Source organism: Papio anubis, chromosome 17 (assembly GCF_008728515.1).
Source record: "Papio anubis isolate 15944 chromosome 17, Panubis1.0, whole genome shotgun sequence".
Lineage (NCBI taxonomy): Eukaryota > Metazoa > Chordata > Mammalia > Primates > Cercopithecidae > Papio > Papio anubis.
The window spans coordinates 49,216,397-49,238,960 of record NC_044992.1 but is presented as its reverse complement, the minus strand read 5'-3'; the positions used below and the strand labels follow the sequence as shown (position 1 = coordinate 49,238,960).

Here is a 22,564-nt window from a genome sequence, read left to right as displayed (position 1 = left end):
CCCATCCTTCAGTATCTCCCTGGGTTGCCGTTTCCTCCCCAGTCACGGCCTCCCACACACATACTGAGGCCTTTGGGTGCATGCTGCAAAGAAACGGTGCTCCCCCAAGGCCACTGAGAAGTTCTTGCAGTCTGACCTGCCTCTGCCTCCTGCTGCTATTCTCGCTTGATGGCAGGTGACAGAAGTGCCCCACACTCTTCCTGAATGTCATCATATCCCCCTCCCCCAGGTGTGATCCTGACCATTGGTGTCCCCCTCCCCCAGGACCACCAGGAAAAGCTAGGCTGTCTGGGTAGAGAATTAGGGGGCTTAGCTCAGATCCCTGCCCTGGAAGAAGACAAAGATTCTGTCTGTCTCTGGGTGGGTTAATTAGTTCTGGGTTTGAGTTTCCTTCCTCTCCCCACACAAACAACTCCTCCCCGCAGAGCCCCTTCCTAACAAACCTGTTTTCAGGAGCTGCTGCAGCCAACCCCTCCCAGATCTTCTTTGTGGTTGGAGTGTTGGCTGCTCCAGAGATTACAGGTTATTGTCTGGTGGAGACAGGATGCTGAGGGGGTGGGGGGCTAGCATTGGAACCTGGGTTTGGAATGCAGGACTGGATCCAGCTGTGGGCTGGCTGCCTCCTTCCCCCACTCCACCCCCTCCCAGCCACCAGGTGCTCAGGTCAGTAAAGAGCCAGCTTTTAGGAAGAAGAGGGAGAGGAAGGAGTGAATGGAGGGGAGAAGGACCGGGCTGGGGGATTTGGGGTGGGCAGGGGAGGGGTGTCAGGAGTTCTAGTGGATCAGGCCGGGTGCTGTGGCTCACACCTGTAATCCTAACATTTTGGGAGGCCAAGGCAGGTGGATCATTTGAGGTCAGGAGTTCGAGATCACCCTAGCCAACATGGTGAAACCTCTCTATTAAAAATACAAAAATTAGCTGGGCGTGGTGGCGGGCACCTGTAATCCCAGCTACTCTAGAGGTTGAGGCAGGAGAATCGCTTGAACCCGGGAGGCAGAGGTTACAGTGAGCCTAGATCTTGCCACTGCACTCCAGCCTGGATGACAGAGCGAAATTCTGTTTCAAAAAAAAGAAGTTCCAGTGGATCCGATGAACTCCCTCCTCTCCTTCCTGGCATTGCCCAGGTAACAGATCCAGGGGTCCAGGTGGTAGATTAACAGTGGCAAGACACCTGGATCCCCGTTCCCCAACCCCCACATGGCCAATGCTCTTTGATAAAGTGGCAACACCTCTCTCAAGCTCAGTTTCCTCTTCAGCAACAGCAGTTAAACATAAGGGGATGGTGAGGAGAGGATGAGTGAGGTTGGGCAGAACGGGCTCCTGCAGCAAGTGCTGAGGCAAGAGGACGGCAAGAGCCATCCAGCAGGCAGAGCAGGGCCAGCAGCTCCTCCTTCCCTGGAGGTCCCTGTGGACAAAGTCAGCCCTTCCAACCCTTTGCTTCAGTGTAAGAGGCCCCAGGCAAGGGAATCCTCCGGGAGTGGGGGCTGAGGGATGCTCCCCGATACCCTCCCCCAGTTCTTGGTCTGCACATTTGCCCCCATACTTCTCCCCTGGGGGATAAGCATGCCCTGTTCTTTCTACCTGCGGTTGGGATGGGGGAAACCAGGGGATGGGGGAAACCAGAGAATGGGCAGCTCCTTCCTGGCAAAGACAGACAGGGCCCTGGAACGACGCTGCTTTCCAGGCAGAACCAGGAGTCCCTCCCTCGCGCCCTCCCCTCCTGTCCCTCATATCCCCCCCTTCCCTCTGTCACTCTGGCTGGGTTTCATTTGCTCCTCGTTCTGCGCTCCGCGGTGTCTCCAAAGGCAGAGAATGCTCTTGGGTGAGTGCTGAGGACACCTGGGTTGGGAAGTGGGGAGAGGGCTTAGGTGAGGGTGGTCCTCTCCCCTCTCCCCAGCCCAATCCTTTCCGGCTATAGTTGGCCCCCAAAAGTTGTCTGTCAGAGACACCAGTAGCCAGTTACTCTCAACCCTTTTCCCAGGTTCAGGGCTGGGCAGGGAAGCCCCCACTCTGGCCGAGAACAAAGGTGAAAGGAGGGGCAGGAATGGTGGGGAGCTGGAGGTCCACCCTGCAGGAAACAGGGGTGCTGGACATCTGGGCAGATGCCTGTTCAGGAGCCCGTGTCAAAGGTTCCATGTATCAGACCTCACCTTTAACTGCCTCTGAGGGGCCAGGGGAGCAGGAGACATCCGAGGGGAGTGACGAGGGAGCTGTTACTGCAGCAGAGAAAGAGAGAGAAGCAGACAGAGGGAGATGGAAATCAGGGTGCCTCCTCCCTGAGATCCGGCCACTGCACTGGGGTCCACACCAATGCCCCCCTCCCCGTCTTTATCCATGGTCTGCCAGCTCACCTCTCCACACAGAGGGTTGCCTGGCCTTTTTTGAGGGAGACAGCCATCACCCATCAAAGGCTGTTTGGGGGAACCCTTTCACTGGGGGAAAAGGCCTGGAGGCAGTGGCACTGGGGGCAGAGTTTCTGTTGTGACTGGGCTTTGCAGTCTTCCTCCAGCTTAGGGGAGTCTGCACATCCTGAGTGCTAGATGACCCAGAAGTGGCTCAGGGACTCTGGAGAATGTGGGGAGGAAGCCCCTGGCCACGGTGGGAGTGGGCATGCAGTATGTCTTGGCTCAACCTCTCACTCCCCACTTTGGCTCTCTCTCCCTGGACTCCCATATTCTTCGCAAAGTTTGGGTTTTATCCATGATAGAAATGGCAGTGTCATTATTTGAGATGTGTTGTGTGCAGGCATGTGCCTCTGGGAGGACCCTATCGTCTGCCCCATGACTTAGGGGTGGGGGGTGGGAGAAGGAGTGGGAGAGAGACTCTGTTTGGAGATATGCTCTTTTAAGTCCAATGCATTTAATTTTGTAAGGGGAGTGTGTGTGCACACCAGTCTCTGCATCTGCATATGGCTCTTTGTGTACATGCAACTATCTTTGTGAAGGTGTGTGCCGCTGTGTGCCCATTGCTGTCCTTGGTCTATATCTGCATTTGTAGGGGTCTGCACATTCATGTGCATCTGTCTCTCTGGGTATATGTATACACAGGTATGTCTTTGTTGCTTGTGCCCATCTGTGTATGCATGCATGCTCTTGTGTGGCCAGTGTGCCTGCCTTTGCCTCCCGGCCAGCATGGGTATCTGTGTATCTTGGCATCAGTACCACCTCCATATGTATATGCATCTCATGTGTAGATGGAATACATGGTCTAACTGTGGGGGGAAGTATGTATGTATGTGCCTTGATGTCTATACCTGCCACTATCCATGGGTGATATGGGCCTCAGGTTGTGTGTCTCTATGCTCATGTGTGTGTGTGTGTGTGTGTGTCTGTCTGTCTTTTCCCATTATGGCAAAATAGCAGGATGTGGCTTTCCCAGATCTTGTCCCTTGGTGGCAGCCAGGGTGATGTTATTTCATAAGATTTCTGCTCTATACCCTGCCCCAGCCTCGGTTGGACCTTTGGGGGCAGCCTCTTCTCCTGTACTCGGTCTGGCTTGCTCACACGTCTGACCACACCCCACCCTCTTGAGGCAGTTGGCTAATGAGCCATGGCTGCTCCAAGACACTTAGGTGGCTGTTCTGCAGCAAAATGCTATCCAAGAAGACCTGCCCCCAACCTGACCCTTTTGGGGTGCAGAATTCTGGACCTGAGGGCTGTGTGGTGCCATTCAGGGGCAGCTGTGGGGGCTGTGGCTCCCTTCATTTGAGTGTAGCCAGGAGTCAGGGGGCCACACGTGTGTGTGCATGTGACTCGCGCACCATCCCAGCAGCCCTGGGGCTGGGGTTCACAGTGAATGTCAGAGGCAGACGGTGGGTGGCACAGAGCAGTGCTGCATGGAGGATGCTGGGGCGGAGGAGTTCCCAGCAGCCACTGGTAGGGCTGGGACCTCAAATCAACATGCACCCTAGGCCTTTTGCAGAAGAGCAGTGTACCCAATTGTGAGGGGACTGGAAGGCATTTCTGGGTGACTTGGTGCTGTCTGGAAGGGAGACTGGGTCATTCTTTTGACATTCCCTTGACCCACAGCAGCAGTCCAGCCCCCTCTCTGAATGGCCTCCACACCCAGCACCGCATTTGGTCTTCAGACCCATTTCTGTCCTGTCCTAGCCTCCTCCCCGGGTTGTAATTCCCGCTTTACAGATGAGGAAACAGGCTCATAGCTAAGTGTCCTGTCCAAGGCCTCAGAGTTAAATATGACTGGAGCTCCATCCCAGGCCTCTGGACTCCACACCTCCACGTCTGGGAGGGTTGGGGTGCCACAACAGCACATTCCTCCTGCAGGGAACCTCCTCAATTCACCTCTCAGGGTAACGCAGACAGGGATGAGGGTCGGCTGTGTATCAGAGTTCTAGAAAAAGGTCACTCCAACCTCCCTCCCTCTTCCCCACTCTGTCAACCCCACTGCAAATAACTCACTAGGCTAAAACAATGAGCTTCCCAGTTCCAACTCCTCCCAAGGAGGCTCCCCATCAGGTGGGAAGGTCCAAATCCCCAGCATTCCCCTAGAGCCATCCAGCATAGGCACTGCCCCCACCCACCCCAATTCTTCATGAACCTGCAGCGACCTGTCAACTTCCAGAGGAGATCTTTGCTCTGCCATCCCACGGCCTGGAGTGCCCTTCCCCTAGTAATAGTTCACTTACCCAGAATGCTGCGAACCCTAATTGACCCTCCCTGCAGACCTTCAGCTGATCGCCCGCTCCTTGGTGATCCCAAAGCACTTGCTTCTAAACTCTCAGAGCACTTTGCAGCCTCCATGGCGCTCTACCTGTCTGTCTCTTACGGCTGTGAGCCCCTCGAGGAACCCCGGATACATGCGCGGACCGAATGAACCCCGGCACCGCGCTGCTTGCGGTCTAGCCTCAGTGGCTCCTGCTGCGGCGCGTGCGGCGGCAGGGGCCGGGGGCTGGGGCCGGGGCCGGGCTGAGCGAGCTGGGCGGGAGGCGCGGCAGGTGGGCGCGGCCAGGTGAGCGCGGGGACGCCGCCCGCCCTGCCCGCGACCCCGGCCGGCGCCGGCTGCTGGCGCCTCTTCGCCCCCGTTGCCGCTAGTGGCTGCTGTCGCTCCGTGGAGCCCAAGGAGACCGCGGCCAGAGCGTCCACCGCCCAAGATGGTGGTTCCTGTGTCTCCGTGAGTGCTAGCGGACGGGGCGGGGGCGCCGGGCCGGGCTGGGCGCCCCCTCTCGGAGCGGGCGGGACGGGCGGGCGGAGGCTCGGTGCCTCTGCGGGGCCCACCGAGGGCTCTGTCACCACGCGCCCCCCAGAGGAAGTTCCCCAGCCCTCCCCGTCCCAGCCCGCGGGAGGATGAGTGAGACGGGGTGCAGGGGAGCCCCTTCTCACCAGGGCTGCCAGAGCAGGGGGCGCCCGGCCGTACTCTGCTGAGAGCTGGACTCCTGTTAGTGGGGTCCCAAAGCAAGGGGTCCGGGGAGGAGGCTCGGGACCCACATCCTGCGGCCACATGAGTACTGTTTGAGGCTTACATGCCGAGGGGCCCTTGTCAAGTTGTTCCTGCTCCCATCCGGCTGGTCAGGGTGTGGAGAGGTGAGAGGAGACCTGGGTCTGCAACAAGTGTGCCCCCCTGGTCAGCCTTGGTCACAACTGGACCTATGGAGTTTTGTTTACCCCTCACTCCACCCAGCCTGGTTCCTTGAGGTTGAGGTGGGGAGAATGTTAATGGAATTTGACCTGTTTAGAGCAGCTCTGTCCAATAGAACTTTCTGGGATGATGGAAATGTGCTGTCCAATGCAATAGCCACTAGCCACATTGGCTACTAAGCACTTGAAAAGTGCCTGGTGTGAGCTGAACGCTAATGTTTTATTTAATTCTAAGTAATTTAAACAGCTGCATTTACAACAGCTGCAGTGGCCAGTGGCTGCTCTGTTGGACAGAGCCGTTTTAGAATCTCCATCTTTCTGGGCTCTACCTACCTGCGCTTTTGTTCTGCAGAATGGGCAGGATAGGCAGCTTCGAGGTACATGGAAAGGATCTGACAAACTTCCAGAAGGGCATTACCTTGCTCTTGCACCCCTCTGCCCCCATTCTAAGATCCTGTGTGTAGTGGGCTAGGCAAGGTCATAGAATCACAGGATCTTGGGAGGAAAGAATGTCAAAGGTAGCTGTTTTAATCACCCAACAGGTGCCCAAGGGCTGGCTCCACTGCCCTCTCTGCCTGGGGACCTGCTCTTTCTTATTCACTGCCCAATTGTGTGGTGCACTTGCTGCGTGTCAGGCACTGTACCTGTCTCTGGATTCAGACATGAAGAAGTTAGTTACCTTTCCTGCCCCAAGGGAATGTGCATGAGAAGGAGGGTGGAGAGAGGATGAAGCAAGAGAACTACACAAGATAGAAGCAGAGATTTGTAATCTGTGGAGCATGCAATGGAGAGAACAAACAGGGAGCAATGACAAAAAAGAAGGGACTTCCTGGGAATCGATGGTTAAGCTAAGGCCAAAGGGGAAATGAAACAGGCCAGCTAAAGCATTGGGAGGGCAGCTGGGAACATTCTGGAAGAAGGGACAGCATGGGCAAAGGACCTGAGGGATGGGAACCTGGCATTCTGGATGAACCCAGAGAGAAGGGTGGTGTTACTAGAAAGGAAGGGAGACACAAGTGGCCACCAGAGAGGTCAGTAACCCTGGGCATTTGGCAGACCTCAAAGGAATTCTGGCACTGGCCTTAGAGGAGTGGGTGGTTGTGGAGGGGTCTAAAGCAATATATATATAAATTTTTGAGATGAAGTCTTGCTCTGTCTCCCAGGCTGGCATGATCTCGGCTCACTAAAGTGCTATATTTTTTAAAGCTCCCCTCTGGTTAAGAGAGGTTAAGAGTAGAAACCCAGCGTGCAATCAGGAAGCAACTGCATTCGTCCAGGCAAAAGATAAAGGTGGCCTGGACAAGGCCGCCAGGCAGTGGTGTGGAGAGAAGGGACAAGTTAGAAGTGGATTTTGGAGGGAGAATCAACAGGACCTGTGGATGGAGCGGGTTCTGGATGTGGAAGAGAGCAGGGATTGAAGGGCAGGTTTCTGGCCAAGGCACCTAGGAAGAAGGATGGATTTCATTTCCTGAGACAAGGATGACTGGGAGAGGGGCATATTTGCTTTTGTTTTTGTGTTTAGAGACAGGGTCTTGCTGTGTCACCCAGGATGGCTGGAGTGCAGTGATGTGATCACAGCTCACTGCAGTCTCAAACTGTCGGGCTCAAGTAATCCTCCTGCCTCAGCTTCCTGCATAGCTGGGGCTACAGGTATATGCCACCATGCCCGGCTAATTTTTTTTCTTTTTTCTTTTCTTTTCTTTTTTTTTGGTAAAGACAGGGTCTCCCTATGTTGCCCAGGCTGGTCTCAAACTCATGGGCTCAAGCAGTCCTCCTGCCTCAGCCTCCCAAAAATGCTAGGATTATAGGTGTGAGCCACCACATCGAGCCAAAAGTAGCATATTTGTAAGGACAGATCAAGAGTTCTGTCTAGACAGGCCAGGAAGGTAGCTGGATGGAGTGGTGTGGTGCCCAGGCTAAGGCAGGAGAATCGCTTGAACCGGGGAGGCAGACGTTGCAGTGAGCTGAGATTGCATTCCAGCCTGGGCAACAGGGTGAGACTCTGTCTGGGAAAAAAAAAAAAAGAAGTCCCAAGGAAGAGGGCCAACGAGTTTTACTTGCATCTGGCAGTCTTTCCTTACACCGAACCAGCTGGTCCTGGAACTCTCCTCATCTGCCCTTGCTTTACCCACCTACTATGTGCTGGTTCCACACAGCACACTGGTATACATGTTAAGTGGACAAAGACAGTTACTGCAGTCTCAGAGCTTAAGATCGTCTAATTGGTCCAGGCACCTGTAATCCGAGCACTTTGGGAGGCTGAGATGGGCAAATCATTGAGGTCGGGAGTTTGAGACCAGCCTGGCCAACATGGTGAAACCCCGTCTCTACTAAAAATTCAAAAAAAATTAGCCGGGGCTGGGCGCGGTGGCTCACGCCTGTAATCCCAGCACTTTGGGAGGCCAAAGCAGGCAGATCACGAGGTCAGGAGATCGAGACCATCCTGGCTAACCCGGTGAAACCCCGTCTCTACTAAAAATACAAAAAATTAGCCGGGTGTGGTGGCGGGCGCCTGTAGTCCCAGCTACTTGGGAGGCTGAGGCAGGAGAATGGCGTGAACCTAGGAGGCGGAGTTTGCAGTGAGCTGAGATCACGCCACTGCACTCCAGCCTGGGCGACAGAGCAAGACTCCGTCTCAAAAAAACAAAAAAGCTGGGCACGGTGGCACGTGCCTATAATCCCAGTTACTTGGGAGGCTGAGGCAAGATAATTGCTTGAACCCAGGAGTTGGAGGTTGCAGTGAGCTGAGATTGCACCACTGCACTCTAGCCTGGGTGACAAAGTGAAACTCCGTCTCAAAAAAAAAAAAAAAAAAAGAGAGAAAAGATCATCTAATTGACAATCTCAGAAACGAGTTCTTTCAGGTGGCCAAAATGAATCCATTCATTCCTTTTTAATGTGTTGGCATTGTTTTCTATTTTTATTTTATTTTTAAATTTTTATTTATTTATCTTTTGGAGATGGGGTATTGCTGTGTTGCCCAGGCTAGTCTTGAACTCCTGAGCTCAAGTGATCCACCTGCCTTGGCCTCCCATATTTTTATTTTTATTTTAAAATTTTATCTATTTATTTATTTTGAGACAGCGTCTCACAATGTTGCCCAGGCTGTAGTGCAGTGGCATGATCATAGTTCATGATAGCCTTGAACTCCTGGGCTCAAGTGATCTTCCCTCCTGAGTAGCTGGGACTACAGGCATATACCACCATGCCCCGCTAATTTTTTAAAAACATTTTATTTGTAAAGACAGGGTCTCCTTATGTTGCCCAGGCTGGTCTGGAACTCCTGGGCTCAAAAGATCCTCCCACCTCGGCTTCCCAAAGTGCTGGGATTACAGGTGTGAGCCACCATGCCTGGCCCTTTCATTCTTTTAAACAACCAACTTTTACTGAGAGGTATCTGTGTGCCCAGCCCCAGACAGGGACTTAGAGATATGAAAATGAACAAACATGGTCTTGGCTTCTAGGAACTCAGTGTGGAGATATATAGAGAATCCCTGTATTCACCATATTGTGTCATGAAGACTCGTGCATAGGGAGCTGTGGGGAACCAGAGGATGGCTACCAGCCCAGGTTGTAGGGATCAGCATGGCAGAAGGGATACCTGAGCTGCCCTCAGGCAATGAGTGGGAATTAGTAAGGAAAGAGGAGGGAGAGGGAATTCTAGGCTCAGAGGATGAAGACAGGGACAAAGTAACAGCTTGGTGTCCACTGGGAATGCAAGCCTTCAGAATTGATTGGGCAGACAGGAGTGGCGGGAGGCTCTATTAACAGAAGCATTCAGAGCCTGGGGAGGGCCTTGTTGGCTTGTGGTGAGGTGTGTAGACTTAGGCAGTGGGATATCAGTAAAGAGGTGGAAGCCAGAGAGTGACACAGTTGGATCTGTGTGTGAGCTTGCTGTCTCTGACTGTTGGGTGAGGGATGAGTCTGGGGGAAATGACCATGCAGAGACCGAGGCAGCTGCAATGATCCAAGTGATACCGTGAGGGCCTGAACTGGACCAAGGCTAGGCAGCTGAAGGGAGAGAGATGGTACAGACCAGGGTCTCAGTACAGCCTTTGGGGTCAGGAGGACATGGGTTCTGATTCAGCCTCAGCTACTTACTGCTTATGAAACCTGAAGCAAGCCAGTTAAAGTCATTGACCTCAGTTTTCTCCTCTCCAAAAGGATAATGTCTCAGCCACGGAGAGTCGTCTGGGTCTGCCCTGGATCATTGTAAAGCACTTAGCACAGGGCCTCAATTCACATCCCGGAAATGGTAGTTACAGTTAAGCATGAAGAGGAGGACACAGGTTGGATAAATAATTAAAAGGTAGAGTTAAGGCCGGGCGTGGTGGCTCACGCCTGTAATCCCAGCGAGATCATGCCACTGCACTCCAGCCTGGGTGACAGAGCGAGACTCTGTCTCAAAAAAAAAAAAAAAAAGGTAGACTTGGCAGGTTTTGGCCAATGGCTGGACATGGCTTTTCAATCCTGAACTGCTCATCCTGGCCTTGTGTCTGGGGAGGTGGCAGAGTGAGGGAGGTAGAGGCAGCCGGCTACCTGCCTTCAGTCTGGGGCCCCAGGTCTGGGCTACCTGGCCCAGAACCACAGTACCAGTGGGTGTGGGTGTGAGTTTGTGTGCACCTGTGTGTGTAAGGAAGGCAGCTTTAGAGAAAGCACATCTTCCTGTAGCTTGGCAAGAATCAGCTTTGCGCTGATTTCTCTTTTTTTTTTTTTTGAGATCGAGTTTTGCTCTTGTTGTCCAGGCTGGAGTGCAATGGCGTGATCTCAGCTTACTGCAACCTCTGCCTTCCGGGTTCAAGCGATTCTCCTGCCTTAGCCTCCCAAGTAGCTGGGATTACAGGCATACGCCACCATGCCAGCTAATTTTGTATTTTTAGGAGAGATGGGGTTTCTCCATGTTGGTCAGGCTGGTCTCGAACTCCTGACCTCAGGTGACCCGTCTGCCTCGGCCTCCCAAAGTGCTGGGATTACAGGCATGAGCCACTGCACCCGGCCATCCTTTTTTTTTTTCTTTTTTTTTGAGACAGGGTCTAGCTCTGTCACCCAGTCTGGAGTGCAGTGGCGCCATCACGGCTCACTGCAACCTCTGCCTCCCAGGCTCAAGCAATCCCGCCTTAACCTCCCCAATAGCTGGGACTATAGGCATGCACCACCATGCCTGGCTAATTTTTTTTTTTTTTTTTTTTAGAGATGGGGTTTTGCCATGTTGCCCAGGCTGGTCTTGAACTCCTGGGCTCAAGTGAGCCACCTCCCAAAGTGCTGGGATTACAGGAGTGAGCCACCATGCCTGGCCTGATTTCCTTCTGATGAAGTAGATGACTGTGGGCTGAAGGGCACAGTCATCTTTTGGGCTAGGAGTTGAGAGTTCTGAGTTTTAGTCCTGTTTCACTACGAATTCCTCATGGGCCCTGAGAACCACTATCTGTCTCCAGACTGAGTTTCCCCCTTATAAAATGCAGTTGCCTAGGTGATGCCAGTCTTTCCAGTTCTGAGATGCTTCAGCAGTCAAAGCGAATCAGTGCCTTGAGACCCTGGGAGAGGGCTGGGGTCCCCACACCTCCCTGCTTTGGATAACACTCTAGGGCCCTTTGCATGACTCCATCCACTGCCTGGAGCCCCTGCCCCACTGAGCCCCTCCACCCCTCAGCTGGGAGGACTCTGTGGGCAGCATGGAGCCTACCACGCCACCCTAAACTGCCCCTACCATGACAGACCCCTAACACCTCTCCCTTGTCTGTTTCATCTCCAGTCTCCCACCCACGGAGCAGGAATAAACTCTTCAGGCTGAGATGGATGGGCCCTGTTAGCCTGGTGGGCTGCCCCCATCCCGCCTCCCCATCAACTCCTCTTGTCAAGGGAGGTGCCTCTGTGTTGGGGGGAGGCAGGGGGGCAAGAGCATTCAGGTGGGGGTTGGGAGTTCCTTGCTCAGAGAGCAAGAATGGTGCCCCCAGGGAAGAAACCAGCGGGAGAGGCCTCCAACTCCAACAAGAAGTGTAAGCGTTACTTCAACGAGCACTGGAAAGAGGAGTTTACCTGGCTGGACTTTGACTATGAGCGGAAGCTGATGTTCTGCCTCGAGTGCCGCCAGGCCCTGGTACGGAACAAGCATGGCAAAGCCGAAAACGCCTTCACTGTGGGCACTGACAACTTCCAGCGCCACGCCCTGCTGCGCCACGTGACCTCAGGAGCCCACCGCCAGGCTCTGGCTGTCAACCAGGGCCAGCCCCCTTTTGAGGGCCAGGCTGAGGGCGGAGAGGCCTGCCCAGGCCTGACTACGACCCCCGCCTCCAGGGGCGTCAAGGTGGAGGTAGACCCGGCCAAAGTGGCTGTGCTGACTACCGTGTACTGCATGGCAAAGGAGGATGTGCCCGACGACCGCTGCTCTGCCCTGCTCGAGCTGCAGAGGTTCAACCTGTGCCAGGCACTGCTGGGCACAGAGCATGGCGATTACTACAGTCCCAGGAGGGTGAGGGACATGCAGGTGGGTGACAGCCAGAAGTATGGGGGAAGGGCTTGGGAAGGGAGGACACTGAGCCACCTGGGAACAGCCCCAGCATGCCAGGCCCTTGGGGAGCAGCTAGGGCATTTCATTCATATCTTCTTCCTTCAGAACCTTCCCTGAGGGCCTACTGTGTGCCTGGTGCTGGGCTAGCTGCAGGGATACAACAGTGAAGAGGCCAGACCAGGCCTTGTCTTTAGCGGGAACAGGGGCACTCTTCTCACTAGCTAAATCAGACGTTGCAAACTGGTGGTCTGGAGGCTTGATTGACCACAGATGTATTTAATTTTTTTTTTTCTGAGGAGTCTCGCTCTGTCACCCAGGCTGGAGAGCAGTGGCGCAATCTCAGCTCACTGCAACCTCCGCCTTCCTGTCTCAAGTGATTCTCCTGCCTCAGCCTCCCTATTAGCTAGGATTACAGGCATGTGCCACCACACCCAGCTAATTTTTGTATTTTTAGTAGAGACAGGGTATCACCATGTTGGCCAGGCCAGTTTTGAACTCCTGACCTCAGGTGATCCGCCCACCTCAGCCTCCCAAAGTGATGGTATTATAGATGTGAGCAACCGTGCCTGGCCTCTGTTTTTTTTTTTTTTTTTTAAACATAGAGATGGGGTCACACTATGTTGCCCAGGCTGGTCTTGAACTCCTGGCCTCAAGCAATCCTCCTGCCTTGGCCCCCCAAAGTGCTGGAATGGAAATGGAAATGACTTCTGACTTAGTTTTCTTTTGGGGCTGTTTTCTGTGCCGAGCCTGTTTAATTAGTTTTCATAGTGTTTTTGAAAAACTCGAATTTGTTTCAACTTAAAAAAAACTCAGATTACATATAAAAATCTATATTTGTGACTATATTGAAAAGCAAGGTCCCCATGCTCTCACAGCAGGATGTGCTGGAGTTGGAGAGCAGGGCATTCCCTCTGGCTTATCCCTGGCCTTCTCTAAGCTCAGTATCACTCACATGGCCCCTGGAGACATGCAGATTGCAGCTCTGTCCTAGGTACTAACTGTGTGAGTCCTGTGGGCTGGGTTGGAGGTGGGGGAGTTGGATCTCATCCTACAGAGATGACAAATAGAGAAACAGCATACAGCTGGGACCCAGGGTAACTGGGAGTTGGGAGTGAGTGTGCCTATCAGTTAATCACTGAGCTGGACAGTGGAGGGAGACCCCCAGGAATAGGGCAGACTAGGATGATGCTATAGAAAAACACAGTGAAAAAATTAGCTTTCCTAGAGCTCTTTATGGTTCATAAAGTGCTTTCACCACAACAAAAGTTGACATTTATAATTTACAACAATGCTTTGAGAAGATTTGGGGCTGGTATTAGCTGACAGCAGGTATAAGAGCTTAGAAAACTAGACCGGATGTGGTGGGAAGCCAGGGTGGCAGGACTGTTCTTAGAGACGTCAGGAGCTGTAGAGGTGAGAAAACTGAGGCTCAGAGAGGTGAAGTGACTGGCCGAAGGTAGCACAGCCAGTAAGTGGCAAAGCCAGGATTAGTCCCTAAGTCTGTGTGACCTCAAGGCCTGGGCTCTTTCCACCACCCCGCACTGCCTGCCTCCGCCTCTCAGGACAAGCCTAACTCAGTCCTCCCTCCCTTTCTCTTCCTGGCTGTCCCAGGTGGCCATTGCCAGTGTCTTGCACACAGAGGCCTGCCAGCGCCTGAAGGCATCCCCATATGTGGGGCTGGTGTTGGATGAGACCAGAGACTGGCCGGAGTCACACAGCCTGGCCCTGTTTGCCACTTCGGTGTCCCCCTGTGATGGCCAGCCTGCCACCACCTTCCTGGGCAGTGTGGAGCTACAGGAGGGCGAGGCCACTGCTGGCCAGCTCTTGGACATCCTGCAGGCTTTCGGCGTATCTGCACCCAAGCTGGCCTGGCTCAGCTCAAGCCTCCCCAGTGAGCGCCTGGGGAGTGTGGGCCCACAGCTCCGGGCCACTTGCCCACTGCTGGCAGAGCTGCACTGCCTCCCTGGCCGCACAGATCCTGAGCCCCCCGCCTACTTGGGTCAATATGAGAGCATATTGGATGCCCTATTCCGCCTCCATGGTGGTCCTAGTTCCCACTTGGTCCCTGAGCTCCGGGCAGCACTGGACCTTGCAGCTATTGACTTGGCAGGGCCTCGGCCAGTGCCCTGGGCCTCCCTGCTGCCTGTCGTGGAAGCAGTGGCAGAGGCCTGGCCTGGCCTGGTGCCCACCCTGGAGGCTGCAGCCCTTGCCTCACCTGTGGCGGGGTCACTGGCCCTGGCCCTGCGCCAGTTCACCTTCGTGGCCTTCACCCACCTGCTGCTGGATGCCCTGCCCTCTGTGCAGAAGCTCTCCCTTGTCCTGCAGGCAGAAGAGCCGGACATGGCCTTGCTGCAGCCCCTGGTGATGGCGGCTGCGGCCTCCCTCCAAGCTCAGCGCTGCTCAGGTGGGGCCCGCCTCCAGGGCTTCCTGCAGGAACTGGCATCCACGGACCCTGACACCAGCAGCGGGCGCTGCACCTACCGCGGCGTGGAGCTGCTCGGTTACTCAGAGGCTGCGGTCCGGGGCTTGGAGTGGCTCCGGGGGTCCTTTCTGGACTCCATGCGGAAGGGCCTACAGGACTCCTACCCCGGGCCTTCGCTGGACGCCGTGGCCGCCTTCGCGGCGATCTTCGACCCCCGCCGCTACCCTCAGGCGCCAGAGGAGCTGGGAGCGCATGGCGAGGGGGCGCTGCGGGTGCTGCTGCGCGGCTTTGCGCCTGCCGTGGTGCGCCAGCGGGCACTAGGGGACTTCGCGCTGTTTAAGCGCGTGGTGTTCAGCCTTGGGCGGCTCGGCCCGCGGGCCCTGTGCACTCAGCTGGCGTGCGCGCACTCGGAGCTGCACGAGCTCTTCCCCGACTTCGCTGCCCTAGCCGCCTTGGCTTTGGCGCTGCCCGCGGGCGCTGGCCTGCTGGACAAGGTCGGCCGCAGCCGGGAGCTGCGGTGGTGGGGGCAGAGCGGGGTCGGGGAAGGCCGGGGGGGCCACGTGGTGAAGATCGCAGTGGATGGGCCCCCGCTGCACGAGTTTGACTTTGGGTTGGCTGTGGAGTTCTTAGAGAGTGGGTGGGGAGAGGGCTTCCTGGGGTCGCAGCTCACCTGAGGGTGGCCGCCTTCTCTCGGCCCAGCCAGCCTGGGGCCCTTAGGGCCAACCTAGACTTGACCATGCTGCACCCAAGATGATCTGCTGACTGTGGCCTCCCAGGGGCCTGAGGCCACCCACCCACCCTTCTGGAGCTTCCCACCAACCCCACCCTGTAGGCTGTGGAGGAAGGGACTGGTTCAAGAGGGGCCTGGGTGGGTGGGCAGAGATGCTAGGATCTGGGGCACCCTAAATCATTCCTGGCCTTTACACAGTTAGATGAGGAGTAGCTCACCCTTTTTCCTTCTGGATTCGGCCCAAGTTTGGGCTCCCCCCAGAAATATGGGAGTTCTTGGCTTGGGGGAGGAAGACTAGGTCTTGGGAATTGAGTGGCTGAGGGAACGGACACTGGTCCTTGGCTGTTTCTTTCTTTTTCTTTCTTTCTTTTTTTTTTTTGAGATGGAGTCTTGCTCTGTCGTCCAGGCTGGAGTGCACTGGCACAATCTCGGCTCACTGCAACCTCTGCCTCCTGGGTTCAAGCAATTCTCCTGCCTCAGCCTCCCGAGTAGCTGGGATTACAGGCACCCACCACCACACCGGGCTAATTTTTATATTTTTAGTAGAGACGGGGTTCCACCATGTTGGCCAGGCTGGTCTCGAACTCCTCACCTCAAGCGATCCACCTGCCTCGGCCCCCCAAAATGCTGGGATTACAGGCGTGAGCCACCGCGCCCTGCCCTTGGCTGTTTCTTAGTCCCACTCCCGGCAGTGTCTCTTCTCTTCAGCTCTGACTGGGGAGTAGATGACCGTGCTTGTTTCTGACACACAGCACAGTGTCCTCTCTGTACCCAAGCTGGTGGTTCAAGGGCCAATGGTTCCGGGGAGACAGTGTTTCCTTTCCTCCCCTCCTCACCAGTGGGCTGCCTCAGGCCTTTTCTGTGTATAACTGTGTATATAGACATAAAACCTACAAATGTGAAATAAACCTATGCTATCTTTCATAGTGTTACCACACAAACATCTAAAAGGACTACTTTTGGTTTTGCAATGGCAGGGTCCAAAAATGCCCCAGATGGGCTGGATTTATTTATTTTTTCTAATTTTTTATTCCTCAAAGTCCAGTTGCTCTCCAAGTTCCTACCCCTCCCCTGCCCTTGCCTCAGACCTTTAAGACCACAGACTGCAAATCCACAGTGCTGTACCTGCCGCCTCCGAGGACTGGCCTGAAGGCCCAACCCAGGGACGCTGGCTTATTTGCCTCCTGGGGGAAGCAGTTTAGACCTCACCAGAGCTGGGGAACACATCCCTTCAGAGCCCATGGGTTTCCCATTCCCTCCTGTCAGCCCTGGCTGTGAAAGCCTGGGGATCTGGAGGGAGGGAGGATAGTTAGAGAGTGACAGGGGCGAGAGCTGGCCTCTCCCTAATACCCCTGGGTTTGAGTTTAATTTGCAATACAATGGAATCCCAGCACACCATGCAGTCTCCATGGTGGTGTGTGACGGGCCTGCCCAGAGCCCTCTGCCCCTCTCTTGGCTGGGCTGCCCTGGGGTTCAGTATGCTGCCTCAGTAGGGGCGGGAGGGTCATCCCTCTGGGCTGGGAGCCTCCAACTGTGGACTCCCTGCCTCTGCTTCCCCAGCTGTGGGAAGGAAGGGCACAGGGAAGGGGGCTGTAATCACCCTGGGTCTGGCTGGTGCCACTCTGTGAAGAGAGATACAGGTTTCTGCCCAGCTCCACACCCAGGGAGCCCATCCGCCTCTTGTCCTGGCTACAGAGGTAGGAGAGAGCCCATTTCAGACCGTGCCCTTCTTCCTCCTGCAGCAGGCCCGGCCTCCAGCGCCCCCAGCCCCCTGCTGGCCTCCCTGCCCCTGCCCACCAGGCCTCTGCAGCCCCCGCTGGACTTCAAGCACTTGCTCGCCTTCCACTTCAATGGCGCTGCCCCGCTCAGTCTCTTCCCCAACTTCAGCACGGTATGGGCTGGGCTGGCGGGTGGGGGCATGCACCCAAGCTTGTGGGTGGGCATGGAAGTTGGGCTCAGGGGCCAGCTCTCAGCAGCTGGGTCTAACCAGGAGCTTGTTCTCCAACCTCCCTCAGAAGGGATAGGTGCTCCCCAAATAGGGACACCTATTTGGGACCCCAGGAGAGGGCCCCGCTCTCTCCTAGGCTGGGGAACAAGATGGTGTCAGCCCTCTCCCCACCCCCACCATCATAGCTGCTGGGCCTGCAAGAGCCTGTAGCCTGTGCATTCCACTTGAGCTTCTGTGTAGGCGCTCCTGTGGATGACGTGTGTGTGTGTGTGTGTGTAACTGACCTGTGCCTTTCTGTTGTAGTTTCTGTAGGTCTTTGTATGTTATATGTGGATGTGAGTTTGTGTGTTGGTGTTCAGCGTGTGTTTGTAAACAACTCTTTGTGTGTGGGTAATTTTATGTAATTAAGGTATTTGCCTGTGTAACCTGAGGGTTTGTTGTGTCCTTGTGTCTTTTAAGTGTGTGTGTGGCGTGTATCTGCCCTCTAAGCATATGTTTTTGTGTGGTTTGGGTGATTGTGAGTTTACCTGTGGTCATGTGCCCTTTGTGTGCATGAGTGTGAATTGTTCTGCTTGTCTGAGCATTTGTAACTGCCTGAAGCTTTTGTGCTGTGTATGTGTCCTGGTCTGTACATTTTCTTGTACGTGTGTGTGCATAACAAGTGTAGTATGGGCCGGGTGCGGTGGCTCAAGCCTGTAATCCCAACACTTTGGGAGGCCGAGACGGGCGGATCACGAGGTCAGGAGATCGAGACCATCCTGGCTAACACGGTGAAACCCCATCTCTACTAAAAAATACAAAAAAACTAGCCGGGCGAGGTGGCGGGCGCCTGTAGTCCCAGGTACTCGGGAGGCTGGGGCAGGAGAATGGCGTAAACCCGGGAGGTGGAGCTTGCAGTGAGCCAAGATCCGGCCACTGCACTCCAGTCTGGGCGACAGAGCGAGACTCCGTCTCAGAAAAAAAAAAAAAAAAAACAAGTGTAGTATGAATTTTAATTCACTATATAAGGGATCAGCAACCATCTCCGTTTTTTTAAATTTGGAAAAATCAAATGAAATCATGGATGTAGCATGCCCCATCCTGAGCAGATGGTGGCAAACTCCACCTTAGTCACACTTAGGAATCCCTTCCCCCCACCCTCCAGAGTTAGACAGAGGTCCTAAGGAGTCTGAGGCATTTGGGAGGTGGTCCTCTGGTCTCAAGTCCCTGCTGTCGCTTGCTGACAGGCTCACTGTTGAAAGGCATGGTTCCAATTGCAGGGGGCCCCTGCAGGCCATTCTCCTCTGAGGTCCTGTCCCCTGAGCCCCTTGCTGGCACTGGGTGCTGTGAGAATTTGAACCTCTTTCTGTTCTCAGGGAAGTTTCTGCACCCATGTGCTTCTCTCTAAGCTCTGTTTTCTTTTCTTGGGAAGGTTTGGAAAGTTCTTTTTTTATTTTATTTTATTTTTATATAAGCAGAGATGAGGTCTCACTATATTACCCAGGCTGCTCTCAAACTCCTGAGCTCAAGGGATCCTCCCACCTCAGCCTCCCAAAGTGTTGAGATTACAGGTGTGAGCCACCGCGCCCAGCCTGGAAGGTTCTTGACAAGTTCAGACAACTGCATTTGGCCCAACCTCCTGAGAAAAGGGAACATTAAGCCTTAATTCTATAGAAGAAAATAATGATTTAAAATAAGGAAAAGAAGCCAGGTGTGGTGGCTCACGCCTGTAATCCCAGCACTTAGGGAGACTGAGGTGGGCTGATCACCTGGGGTCAGGAGTTTGAGACTAGCCTGGCCAACAGAGATGGCAAAACCCCATCTCTACTAAAAATACAAAAATTAGCCAAGCATGGTGGCAGGTGCCGGTAATCCCAGCTACTCGGGAGGCTGAGGCAGGAAAATCGCCTGAACCCGGGAGTGGAGGTTGCAGTGAGCCAAGATCGTGCCATTGTACTCCAGCTGAGATGACAAGAGTGTCTCCATCTCAGGAAAAAAAAAAAGAGACAGTGAAACCCCATCTGTACTAAAAATACAAAAATTAGCTGAGCATGGTGGCGGGCACCTGTAATCTCAGCTACTTGGGAGGCTGAGGCAGGAGAATCGCTTGAACTCAGGAGGCGGAGGTTGCAAGATCTTGGCTCTGCCATTGCACTCCAGCCTGGGCGACAAGAAGGAGACTCCATCTCGAAATAAATAAATAAATAAAAAAGTAGTAAGGAAAAGAAAAAAAATCCAAATTAATATTCCAAAGAAACAATCCTCCTCCTTAGGGAACCTTAGGCCTCCACTTGCTGCTCCCTGCCCCCTACTGGCCCCCCACCTCCCCTGGCTGTGGCTCTCACTCTCTCAAGAGAGGTCATCATGGCTGGGCATGGTGGCTCACATCTGTAATTCCAGCACGTTGGGAGGCCAAGGCAGGCAGATCACTTTGAGGGTAGGAGTTTGAGACCAGCCTGGCCAACATGGTGGAACCCCGTCTCTACTAAAAATACAAAAATTAGCCAGACGTCGTGGTGGGTGCCTGTAATCCCAGCTACTCAGGAGGCTGAGGCAGGAGAATCACTTGAACCGGAGAGGTGGAAGTTGCAGTGAGCTGAGATCATGCCACTGCACTCTAGCCTGGTTGACAGAGCAGTACTCCATCTTAGGGAAAAAAAAAGAGGTCGTCAGCAGCCTCAGGCTCTGTGACAGTGGCAGAGCTGATGAGATAGGACTTATCTTCCCCCAGCCCGCAGGTCCAGGCATGAAGCCTGGGTAATGGGAGAGGAAATTCCAGCAGAAGAGTTCTTTGTCTTTTCCCTGCCTCTCCTTGTTTACAACTCTGTCCCAATAGTTGTGATTATTGCAAAGGAGAAAAAAAAAATGACCTAAGGGGCACCAAGAGATGCCAAGGCGATCACCAGAACGTGGTTCTATGTCCCAGTATCATGCAGGGCACTCTGGCCATTCCCCTGCTTCCAAGCAGAAGCCCAGGCTGACAGATAAAGACAGCCAGGGAAGAGGCTGTTTCTTTTTCTTTTCTTTTTTTTTCTTTTCTCTTTTCCCTCCCCTCCCCTTCCCTTCCCTTCTTTTTTTTTTTTTAAGGCAGAGTCTTACTCTGTTACCCAGGCTGGAGTGCAGTGGCGCAGTCTCAGCTCACTGCAACCTCTGCCTCTCTGGTTCAAGCCTCCTGCCTCAGCCTCCTGAGTAGCTGAGATGGCAGCCACGTGCCACCATGCCCGGCTAGTTTTTGTATTTTTAGTAGAGAAGGGGTTTCACTTGGCCAGGCTGGTCTCGAACTCCTGACCTCAGGTTATTCACCCATCTTGGCCTCCCAAAGTGCTGGGATTATAGGCGTGAGCCACCACACCCAGCCAGCTGTTTCTTTTTCTTTTTTCTTTCTTTCTTTTTTTTTTTTTTAAGACAAAGTTTTGCTCTTGTTGCCCAGGCTGGAGGTGCTCTTGGCTCACCGCAACCTCCATCTCCCCGGTTCAAGCAATTCTCCTGCCTCAGCCTCCCAAGTAGCTGGGATTACAGGCACACGCCATCACACCTGGCTAATTTTGTAATTTTTTTTAGTGGAGACGGGGTTTCTCCATGTTGGTCAGGCTGGTCTTGAACTCCCAACCTGAGGTGATCTGCCTGCCTCGGGCTCTCAAAGTGCTGGGATTACAGGCGTGAGCCACCGCAGCTGGCCCAGGTGTTTCTTTTTCCAACATCCACAGGATGGAAAAGCTCTTCCTAGAAGCTGACGACGGCCTACTTCAGTCATCTTTAGTTTTGTGCTGCCCCCAATCCCTGCTTCCCAAGCCAACCCCAGAGTTATTATGCCCTCCCACTCCCTTCACAGATGGACCCGGTCCAGAAAGCTGTCATCAGCCACACGTTTGGGGTCCCCTCCCCTCTGAAGAAGAAACTCTTCATTTCCTGTAACATCTGTCACCTAAGGTTCAACTCAGCGGTGAGACAAAGCAGTGAAAGCAGGTCTGGGGAGGGGGCTGGGCAGGGAGAGGGCTGGAGGCTGGGCTTTCAGGGTCCTTCTGGGAGGAATACCAGTGGCAAAGGGGCTGTGGTCTGTATTTTCAATCCCTGGCTGCAGAAGAGGCACTCTTGGTCCTTTAACCATCGCACCCTCTCCTCTAGATTCTTCTGCCCCTTCCCCTTCTGCCCAGCTATAGCCCAGTGGGATTCCATTTCCTTCCCCCCAGGCCTCTCTCCTGTGTTCTGGATCCTTCTGCAAGAGAGCAGACTGCCCTTCCTCCACTCCGGGTCCCAGGGGACCATCTCATCAGCTCCTGATCTGAGTTTACAGAATGTGATCATGCCCGTCACCTTAAATAATAGTTCTCATGATACGTCTGTGAGAGGGGTAGAGGCAGGATTTGTGTGTGTGTGTGTGTGTGTGTGTTTTTTTTTTTTGAGACGGAGTCTCGCTGTGCTCCCAGGCTGGAGTGCAGTGGCGTGATCTCGGCTCACTGCAAGTTCCGCCTCCCGGGTTCACGCCATTCTCCCGCCTCAGCCTCCCAAGTAGCTGAGACTACAGGCGCCCGCCACCACGCCCGGCTAGTTTTTTGTATTTTTTTTTAGTAGAGACGGGGTTTCACCGGGTTAGCCAGGATAGTCTCGATCTCCTGACCTCGTGATCCGCCCGCCTCGGCCTCCCAAAGTGCTGGGATTACAGGCTTGAGCCACCGCACCCGGCCTAATATCCTACTTTCAATAATAAAACAACTACACAGAAGGCCGAAAGTAGGGGAACTGAACACCGGGAGTGCAGTGGCCTGATATCGGCTCACTGCAAGCTCCGCCTCCCGGGTTCACGCCATTCTCCCGCCTCAGCCTCCCAAGTAGCTGAGACTACAGGCGCCCGCCACCACGCCCGGCTAGTTTTTTGTATTTTTAGTAGAGATGGGGTTTCTCCATGTTGGTCACGCTGATCTCAAACTGCCTGTTCAGGTGTGAGCCACCGCACCCAGCCCAGAGCACTTTTAATCCATGATAAATCCAGAGGCACAGGCCTGTGACTAAGTATTTTGATTTTAAATTATTTAAAAAAATTTTTATTAAAAATGTTTAAGTTTTTGTATTAGCCATCGTTTGCCGTATTTAATAAGAGAGGCTATCCTCCCACTTCTGCCTCTCAAAGTGCTGGATTATAGACGTGAGCCACTGCGCCTGACCATAGTCTGTGTATTTTTCAAATAAATCCGTCTCCCGGGTTCACGCCATTCTCCCGCCTCAGCCTCCCAAGTAGCTGAGACTACAGGCGCCCGCCACCACGCCCGGCTAGTTTTTTGTATTTTTAGTAGAGACGGGGTTTCACCATGTTAGCCAGGATAGTCTCGATCTCCTGACCTCGTGATCCACCCGCCTCGGCCTCCCAAAGTGCTGGGATTACAGG

The 22,564-nt window shown here is 54.1% G+C and overlaps 2 protein-coding genes across 3 annotated transcripts in view; both read left to right on the top strand.

Moving 5' to 3' along the window:
* The first annotated feature begins 1,827 nt into the window (after nt 1-1,827).
* Nucleotides 1,828-16,649, top strand: C17H17orf113 (chromosome 17 C17orf113 homolog). The gene is made up of 3 exons (XM_021929183.2): nt 1,828-5,130; nt 11,347-12,078; nt 13,714-16,649. The coding sequence occupies exons 2-3, from the start codon at nt 11,536-11,538 to the stop codon at nt 15,196-15,198; spliced, it is 2,028 nt and encodes a 675-aa protein (XP_021784875.2). The 5' UTR covers nt 1,828-5,130; nt 11,347-11,535; the 3' UTR covers nt 15,199-16,649.
* Nucleotides 15,384-22,564, top strand: part of ZNF385C (zinc finger protein 385C) — a 15,747-nt gene continuing 8,566 nt past the window's right edge. Inside the window, exons 1-2 of one of the 2 annotated variants that reach the window (XM_017950747.3) lie at nt 15,384-17,145; nt 21,014-21,124. In XM_017950747.3, the coding sequence (XP_017806236.1) occupies nt 16,663-17,145; nt 21,014-21,124 (594 nt within the window). In that variant the 5' untranslated portion in view covers nt 15,384-16,662. The remainder of the gene's footprint in view (nt 17,146-21,013; nt 21,125-22,564) is intronic. The other variant, XM_009190643.4, reaches the window with a different exon arrangement.

Coding starts and splice junctions, on each gene's coding strand:
- C17H17orf113 (XM_021929183.2), top strand. CDS start 11,536: ATGGTGCCCCCAGGGAAGAAACCAGCGGGAGAGGCCTCCAACTCCAAC. Junction 12,079..13,713: donor GGAGGGTGAGGGACATGCAG/GTGGGTGACAGC, acceptor TGGCTGTCCCAG/GTGGCCATTGCCAGTGTCTT.